The 9,685-nt window shown below is 43.5% G+C and overlaps 1 protein-coding gene across 1 annotated transcript; it reads left to right on the top strand.

Moving 5' to 3' along the window:
- The first annotated feature begins 265 nt into the window (after positions 1 to 265).
- Positions 266 to 9,483, top strand: TASL (TLR adaptor interacting with endolysosomal SLC15A4). The gene is made up of 2 exons (XM_063353105.1): positions 266 to 451; positions 7,453 to 9,483. Exon 2 carries the CDS (start codon positions 7,454 to 7,456, stop codon positions 8,330 to 8,332), a length of 879 nt encoding a protein of 292 aa, XP_063209175.1. The 5' UTR covers positions 266 to 451; position 7,453; the 3' UTR covers positions 8,333 to 9,483.
- The last annotated feature ends 202 nt before the right edge of the window (positions 9,484 to 9,685 follow it).

The raw sequence follows: 9,685 nt of genomic DNA, 5'->3' as shown, positions 1-9,685 counted from the left end.
ACTGTAAGTTGCCAACAAATGAGCAGTTTCTCTAAGATTGCCCTAGCTGTTCAATTCACCAGTTTGTTTTTTTTTTGTTTGTTTGGTTTTTTTGTATAATAGTTAATAAGGAGAAGTCCATCTGCCTGGACTGAGTGTGTTGCAATCAGCTATTTTAACAGTACACAGTTTCACAACGAAGTTTCATTTAGACATAAAAGAGGAAGCAAGTTCAGCGTGTTGCAGTTCAGTCAGTTATAAAATCCCCCGATCTCCTAAGGGACTTTCTTTCTATACTTCTGTGCTATAGAGAACTAGAAATAAAACGCATGTCCTCTTAGAAGTGTATTTGAAAAGGAAATACAAACAGAGCATTGCATTTTGGGGTAGGACAGACTCAAAGGAAGCTTTAAACTGGTTAGAAGACAACAAATTTTCTGTACCTGCTGTACCAGCTGCTGTATGTTTGGAGGTAAGAATTAAAATACATTATATAAATGTATGAAAATGTTGCTCTTGCTTATCAAAGTGGCTCGGTTCTCTTTGGGTGGGATCACAGCTGCAAGATGTACTTTTTCTGGTTTCAATGCGTGTGCGTGTTTGCAGAGTCTCGGCCGCTGTCCATGTGCAGTTTCTGTTGCCTTAAGAAGTGATGAGAACATTTCAAAAGTGCTATCTTCACAACTGTGACTGACCGTGATTGCAATGCAACTTCAAAATGCAAAAAATAATTGTTTCTCTCGCACTTCCAAAGTCTTCCATAAAATCATACTAAAAAATGTTTTTCAGAATACTTTTAAGGGAGTCTTATGAAGTGTGTTCCTTTCATCGTAATTACGGTATTTTTGTTGATCTTTCTGTGCATGTCAGTGTACTGTCAAAATAATGTCTTGTAAGTGGAGTACTCTATGTGTAGACTAGAAATAAAAATAGGCACCATGATAGATAAACATGGTCATCACATAAAAAAAAGGTTCATAGAAAAAAAGCTGAGAATTCTGTGAAAAAAGGATGATGTTAAAAAGTATAAACAAAGAAGCTTTATCATTGTATTTTCCTGATTCACAGTGAATTTCCTGGTTCGCTGCAAATTCACAGCTTGACATGGGTGTAGACACACAACGTGCACCCTCCCCCCTCTTCTTCGTACTCTACAGCAGATGTGGCTAACGTTGCAATGCTCGTTAGTGCACCGTTTCCCTCACTCCTCCTGGGAAACCCCTTCAGGCTTTCTGTCTTTCTTGCTTTACCTTTTATTCTTTTCACTTCTAGAAAGTGTATTCTCTTCTATAAGAGTGCACAGGAACTTATTTCCCCTTTACTTCAACTTCCTAGACACAAAGTATTGCAGCCCATATAGTTTAGTCATGACAACAACAAACAGCTCATTAAAATAAACACAGAATACAGAAACATTAAATGATTGCCACCCCAGAGAGACATAAAAGCACAGTGTAGAAATATCACGTACTCAAGTCATCCTTACGAATGTGGACCCCGATCCTTTCCTGCCTTATATTTCATGTTGCTTACAGCTATGGACATGAGATGTAAAATGCTATCAAACCAGATTGATGGTGTCCTAAAGCAACTCTATATGGGTATAGAAGATTAAGAAAAGTGTGTAAAATGATGAATCAGGCTCTGTACAAGGTTTCAAGGAACTTGAACTGAAAAAACAGACTTGGATGGGAAATTATTTGAGAGTTCAAGAAGCTACGTTTTCCCACATACTGTTTTCATTGTATTTTTATGGAAGCCCGTCCCTCTAAACTCCACTTAAAGATACAACAGCACTTAAACACAGTAAGAATGTATTTTTTTTTCCAGATGAAAGAAACCAGGTGCTCTTGAAGCTCACTGCCATCCATTTAGCATGATTAGAAATAGGTAGACGCTTGTATAACAAGAGTACATTAGACATATAAAGTATAATGTGCTCCTGGGGAAGATGTGTCTCTTCACTTTCTTTCTTCAGCCCGTCCTTCAACTCTGCTTGCTCCCCCCAAGACAGCCCATATTCCCCTGTGGGAGAGGTACTCCTAGCTTTCCTGCATCTCTTGAACTGTTGACATGTCGATAAAGAACATGAGCAGGGCTCATGTTTTCTTCTATGGGAAGACCAAAAGATCAGAGCAAAGAGAGCTGTGGGGAGGGGACAAGAGGGGTTTGGCTCTTGACCGCTGCTGAAGGAGCCTCACAGTGCAGTCCCACAGCTCCCAGATCTTCCAGAGCAGCATCAGGGAGAGGAAGTTACACATGCAGCAGGTAGCGTTTGGCTGCTTGTGCAAAAGCACCTCTTAGCTATTCCTCTTCTCTTCTGCCATGGGCAAAATGGGCTAACTCCTACCTCAAATAGCAGCCACTGTCATCATCGAATCATAGAACAGTCCAAGGTGGAAGGGACCTCAGCCTGGGTTGGAAAGATCATCTGGTCCAACATTTTGTGGGAAAGGGAGCCTAGATGAGATTATGTAGCACCCTGTCCAATCGCATCTTGAAAACCTCCAGTGATGGGGACGTCACCATGACCCTGGGGAGGTTGTTCCAGTCATTGGTTGTTCTCACTGTAAAAATATTTCTTTCTTATATTGAGATGAAACCTCTCCCAATTAGACTTGCACCCATTGCCCCTTGTCTTCTCCATGTGGCTCCTTGTGAAGCGAGAGCCTTTGTCTTCTTTGTAGCTTCCCTTTGAGTACTGAAACACTCTGATGAGGTCTCCCCATCCAGCCTTTTCTCCAGGGAGAAGCATACCAACTCCTCCAATCTTTCTTCATAGGGCAGGTTCTCCACCCCTTTGATCATCTTCATGGCCCTCCATTAGACCCTCTCCAGTCTGTCCACATCTTTCTTGAATATTGAGGACCAGAACTGGGTACTCCAGATGTGGCCTGACAAGTGCTTGAGTGCAGCAGGATGATCACATCTGTGTTGCTGCCAGTAGTGCTCCTGCGGATGCAGCCCACGGACCAATTTGGCTTTGTCGGTGCTGCGGTGCACTGCTGATCCACATTCAGCTTGTTGTCCACCAGGACCCCCAGGTCCCTCTCAGCAAGGCTGCTCCCCATCCACGCAGATCCTAGCCTGTACTGGGCTCTGTGGTGATGTCAAACCAGGTGCAGGGCCCTGCACTTTGTTAAACCTCATATTGTTATTGCTAGCCCGCTCTTCCAGCCTGTCCAGGTCTCTCTGTAATACCTCTCTCCCTTCTGACGCGTCCACCTCACCACGCAGTTTCATTTCATCAGCATTACCTTCACCCAAGCCAGCCCTTACAATTGGGGTTCAGATCCCAAAGATCTGTGGGTTTCAGGCATTAAGAAAGGCTGTATTCATCCATATGCACAGCTCGTTGTATTAGAATCTTTGTTCTCCTGATTTCCGTAGGGTGGCTGCACTGAGGCTTCCTGGGAGCTGTTTCACACCAGCCCCAGTGGAAGGTGAGATATGGGTCATGCAACATAGGCAGGCTTGCTCTCCAGCCTGTCCTGCTTGCCAGGTGAACTCTTGCATTCACATCCTGCAATCTGAGATAGATCCCAAACCTCACTGAAGGGATCTGTCTGTATCTCCACAGCGTGGAAAAGTATCTCTTAAAATGGGGAAAAATTACTACAGATGGATCCACAGGATTTGAGTTCCCCCAAGACAGGGAGACTTTGTCATCTGGGGTCCCATCTAGTAAGTCAGCTAGAACTTAAAGTATCATAGGTGTACCCTAGGATAAAACCTGAACTCCAGCTCCCAGCAGCACAACTTTAGTGCCATTCAGAGCCTTGCTTGGGGATCTGAAAGCCAGACATATTCAAAACAAGCTTGTCTCTTCTATGAGTTTCCATCCCCTCCTTTTGCAATGCAAAAGAATGTCCCTTTCCCCACCGAGCTGTGATCCCAGCTGGCACCGTGTTCTTTCCGTTCTCCCTAGCAACTTTTCATCTTGCTCGGGTTTTTATATAGGACACAATTTATCATATCTCTGTGTACACTTCTCAGGCTTTCCTTAAGCGTTTTGCTTATCCTGAGCCAAGAACTCCCGTTCTGTTTGCCTGCTCCCAGATTCTAATCTGAGGTCTTTCTGTACACATTGGCACCATCTCCAAGCATTATAACCCAGCAAATTTGCTGCCACTCAGAAAATCCTGGCAGTACCACTGGATTCTCCACGTGGCTTTAAACATTCATCCTGCCTTTAGGCTTTTCTTCCACTGAAGAACTGAACAAAAACCCCGGGCAAGACATATGAGTTTTTAAGATCATCTGGCAGTAATAAAGACTATGTCAGATAGAAAAGATAGTGTAAACCAGGCAGCCGTCTCCCTCTGTCTCCACTGGGATCTAGGCTTAGACAGAATGTAGTCAGCTGCCATTGCCAGGCCAGTAGCCACGCAAGGGAAAATCTCTTTGTTCGCCTCACTTGCAAGATGAATCAGATCAGAATTGTAAAAGGGACCGTTCCTTATGCAACGGAAGTCATGCAATTATTTTCAGGAAGAGGGAAGTGAAATCTGAATTTAAGGACCATGAAACCCAAAATATTGAAAAGCCTTAGATATAATCCCTGTGCACTTGGAATCCTGGTGTATATGTGTGTCTGTGGCATGGAAGGGCGATAAAGAGAAGGGGCAGGAGAAAGCAGAGTTAATGAAAGCTGTCATCCTTATCAGATGTAACATGCAAGAATTAAAGGCAACTCAATTGCGTGACCAGCCATCGGTAGTGATGGAATAACAACTTGACAGGGGTATATATTATATTAAGTACGAGCACCAGCAATATATGCACCTCTTTCTTGCATTCAGGCTGTCACCACTGCCCATCAAAACTTCAATCAGATTTCCTTGCAGAGCTGGGAACAGTCAGATTAGTGTGACAGCCCTCGCCAGCTTCAGAGGGTAAGCTTGTAACTCATTCAGCAAAGCACACAGCTCCTGAGCACCATACAGCTTAGTCTTTTTGCACTTGCCAGTTCTTTTGTTTCCACTCCTGTCTCAGACAGTGGGCTCTAAAACTCTTAAAATAAGCGTGGCAGAATGCAGCGCGAAGAAATGAAACCAGCGGTTTCGTTTCCCTAACGTATCACCTTATGGCAGAAACAACAGACATCTGGGCAGTAGGAACGGCAGAAGTGTCACATGCTACCTGAACACAACGGGTCTGGCGTACGTTGGCTGAGCAGCCAACGGGCCATATGTTCTATTTCCACCCATTTCTCAGAACCCGCATTAAAAATAAGCATAGGAATAAGTGTCTTAACAATTCCAGATTCACGCTAGCCGAAGTTAGCGGTGGCTTTGCAATAAAGCCATCAGGGCTGTGGACGGCTGGGGGAAGGGAGCAGCCTTTGCACTGTGAAAGGGGGGAACAGAAGCAGAAGAGAGTGTGGGGGTGAGTTGATAACCTGAGTAGCTCTAGTTTGGCTAAGATTTTGGTGGTGGCACCTTAATCACAGCTAAAACCTAAAGCAAGACAACAGCAGCATGCTGCGAGGAATGCCAAGCCCCAAACATTATTTTTTGCCCCGTTTGTATAAATAGATCACTTTTCATTAAATGTTACCTGCCTGTGGGAAATCTCACACAACTGGCAGGAGCAGAGAGGATCCAGGGTCCAAAGCAAGTGTTTGGACACATTTAATTTCCATGAATATTTCCTTCTGAAGGAAGTGTACTTTCCCTCCAACCTTCTTCTTCATAGCGTAGAAGTGATTTTTTTTGCCCCCCCCCGAGGAAAATCTTTTCTCACGCTGCCTCCTTCCTAACATCTGCTTAAAGTCTATATGCATGCTTAGACAGGATTTAGCCAACATTTATCATTACTGCAGCATTTTGCACTAGCATCTGTGACACACGAAATACTTTACTAAGAAATGAGAGTCCGTTCACTCTGGGAAAAGATAAGTCGAGCAGCTGACAGCAGCATGGGGAAGTGGAGCGTGTGCCAGAGAGATGCCACCTCCCCATTCACAGTTTGTGGGAAGATGTTCCCATTCTGGTGCTCCAGCACAGCGGGTGTTTTGAAATAGACAGGCAAACTGTCAAATAACTGGGACATATGTTCATATCTGCAGGGACAGTATCCGTTAAGGATTAAAATGATATAATTGGATTAAATTGTAAATGAAGAAAAGTACTTGCTATTGAAACAAAGGCAAGTTATTTTTTCCTCTATCACACAAGGTGTTTTGTACTACAGAAAGCAAAACACACACACATATATATAAATATTTATTTTTACTTAAAATATACTTTCTCTTTGTTGGACCACACACAATTCCTTTAGGACATCTTTCCCATTGATCGTCTCCTTGACATCTGTTAAAAAAAAAAAGACACAGAGGTGGACTTAAGGACAATTATGTGGTAGTGGAGACCACATAATTGGGCAGAAGATTTAGTGATGTACAGGTGCGTGTGTGTCCTTGCCAGTGAGTCCTGTCTTTCATTACCAACATGTCTACGCGGTTTTTGAGACTGAGCTGCCTGCTCAGAGAGCGGAGAGAGTGAGTGACCGCTGGAACCTGATTGTGCCTTTGTAGAAACGTGATGGAAACCGATTTCAGAGCTGGTGGTGCTCGCGACTAATCCCACACTGAAGGAGCCGGAGCGCTTCTGAAATATGAACTTTCCTATGCATTGCACTGAAATACGTCTCTTCAAAAGTACACCGCCGATTTCTTTTTTTCATCTAGGGTAGTCAGTTTAAGATCTTTTTATAGTAACTGGAGAGTGACAAGCAAATCTAGGGCACAATTCGTCTCATTTCGATTTAGGTGTCTAAAACAGGCCAGATGAGTCATGCTTCCAAAAAGCCTTGCTTTTGCCACTGACATTTACATGTATAAAAGTTAGAGACAATTAATTTCATCCTGCTTGCCATGCAGAAGTGCAAAGTGCTAATTTAATGATCTGAGATTTTTTTTTTTAATGAAAAAGTAACCACACCTGCAGTCATTGATCAGTCTGGAAGAGAAGGGGTGATACTCTCAATATGAATCTCAAATCAACATAGTTCAGAGGCAGCTGACAAACCACACACAACAAAAGTTGCTTCAAAGCATATGAAGAAAAGGGGGAAACCCCTTGGCTTCTTACTGACGTCAAGGGCAAAAATATACATATTGAAGTGTAAGCTATTGCAGCGCCTATTATCATAACAAATCACTTCTTGTTCCTCTCTTCCCAACTCATTTGTCGTTGGATGTATTGCACAGGCCATACGTTATGTTATACAGAATATGCTTTGATGTGATTGAGTTTAGAGCACAAAAGGGAGACTAGCTGATCACTTCACTCCTTGACCCAGGTCCTCTAGAAAGAGAGAGACGCTCTTGTTCATGTCCAGATTGTAAACATCTCTCTGCAGCTAGTAACAGACTTGCGAGTGTAATCACCCCTCAAGGAGCATGTGATGAACTAATGGTTTCTTCTTGTCTTTTCCCTGTCTGCTGGTGGTTCCTTTACTTTGGTGAAGGATGCTGTCAGAAGGTTACCTTTACACAATCGCCTACCTTTGTGAAGACCTGAGCCCTGAGCTCTACAGCAAGAGTTCGGCTGAGGAAATGGTGTACGAAATGAGGTCCATTAATTATTCTTCCATGGACGAAGCACAAGGGAAAAGTCTCCTTCAGAGATGCAGATCTGCTGGCAAGTGCATTTCCTCTGTCTGCTCTAGAGGCAGCAAGCACAGCAGAAGGCAGAAGGATAATCTCCTACAGCCTACACAGCAGCCTGTCCCCGCAGGGCAGCCGTCTCCAGCCGTGCATGTCTGCGAGGGGCTGGCAAGGAAAGACACCTACCTGGTTCCCTCTTCCTGCAAAAGCATTTGCAAAAACTACAATGACTTGCACATAGCCGGGGACTACGTGGTGCCCATTAGCTCAGTCACGACGGATTTTACCTGCGACAGCGGCATAGGCCCCTTCTTGGAGTCCTCGGAGATTCCTCCCCCCATGGAGTCCGTGAGGGTCCCTCCCTCCAGCGACAGCAGCCGCAAGCCGGCCCAAGGCTACTCCTCGTGCTGGCGGCTGGCCAGCTTAGTGCCCCACCAGCAGCCCCTCTCCGACTCAGCCCTGAATGACTACCTCGAGCAGAAGCTGCTGGAACTGTATAAGCAGTACATCATGGACAGCACGGCAAACAGGGCATCCCCCACTCAGATCCTGGCCTCAGAGCTTATCATGACTAACGTAGATCAAATCAGCATGCAGATATCACGGGAGAGGAACATGGAGACCACCAAGGCCAAAGACATTGTCATTAGCCGCTTCTTACAAATAGCCAGTGAAAGAATATCTTCAGAAATGAGCACACCTAGTCTGCATATTTCCCCATGTAGCCACACTAATGCGTAGTGTTTGAATGTCTGCCATTAGAAAGCTTTTATGTTCTGCAAAGTCAAGTTTTAGTTTCTTAAGACATTTTTCTGCCTCATAAAAATGCATTTACCATCTACCATTTAAATGAAACCTTCCAGTACATATTAAATAGGTAAAAATATCTGTACTGTGCAGCCTCTATTGTGGATCAGATGATTTATTGGCTTTTTCGTGTTTTTTTTTTTTGTCTTTTTAAAGACATTAAAAAAATTTTGTGGAAAATGACTAAGAGCATACGACATTCTTCCAGGTGCTCAGGTGTTCGCTTTCTTCCCCGCGTGCTTGACATATTTCAACTTTCCTCTGTCTGGAGTCTGCCATCCTGCCCCTGGGTCTGTGTGAAGCAAAGGCTTACCCCCACGCAAGCACAAGAACAGTGATGTCAGAGACAAAGAAATATGGGCTTTAGGATGTCATCTAGTTCATCCCCCTGCCCCAAATGGCTTTACTTATGACATTCCTCATGGAAATTTTTGTAATTTGTTCTGTAAGATATCAAGTGATAGACATTTATGCTTTCTTCCATACTAACCTTAAATATTTAATTGCTGTCTTCCTGTTTGAAAGTTACCATCCCTTTTTGCGAAGCAAAAGCTGTTTCCAAACAGGCTCCATCGGTAGGAGCGTGCGTGTGTTCCTGTGTGTTTTGCACTGAACTGAACTATTCCAATGGACGCTGGTGACCTGGGATGACAGACAGACACCACCTCTGCCAGCTGCTTACAGACCTGCAGCTGTGAAGTGGTCGTGCAGGGCCAGTGATGATAATAAAGAGGGAAGAGGAAGAAAAATTCACCTTTGTTAAGAGAGCTGCACATTGAAAAATAAAGGCTCATCCAAAGCCCATTTGATTAATGCGAACAGTGCCTTTAAACGCAGAAGGAAAGCTGAAGCGGATCGCTCAGCAGCATGGCTAACCATGTCTTTTTGTTGGGATCGTTGCTGTGTATCATAGGTCAAGGTCGTTTGAACCTGATGTATTTCTAATAGGAAGGTCCTTTTTTGTAAAATTTCACTAAGTCTTAACAAAGAAGAAATTAAAAAAAAAAAAACAAACAAAAAAGAGCTGCCTTGTGCCAAGGATGGGTACCTACTTTGAGTCTGTACAATGTGTAATATATTGTCAATGCCAGTCCTTCATTGGTTGAGTTTCTAGGTATCAATGTAATATAAATACTAATTTATAATAAATATTCATAAAATGTTTTAATGTTATTGATTCTACAGTGTCATTTTGGCCTTTGCATTCTTTTTATTTTCTTTATACGCAAGGCATGCCTTTGTGGATATTTCAAAACCAAACGTAAAGTAATATCAATCACATCAGTT

Source organism: Chroicocephalus ridibundus, chromosome 1 (genome assembly GCF_963924245.1).
Source record: "Chroicocephalus ridibundus chromosome 1, bChrRid1.1, whole genome shotgun sequence".
Classification (NCBI taxonomy): Eukaryota; Metazoa; Chordata; class Aves; order Charadriiformes; family Laridae; genus Chroicocephalus; species Chroicocephalus ridibundus.
This window is presented reverse-complemented; position numbering and strand designations above follow the sequence as displayed.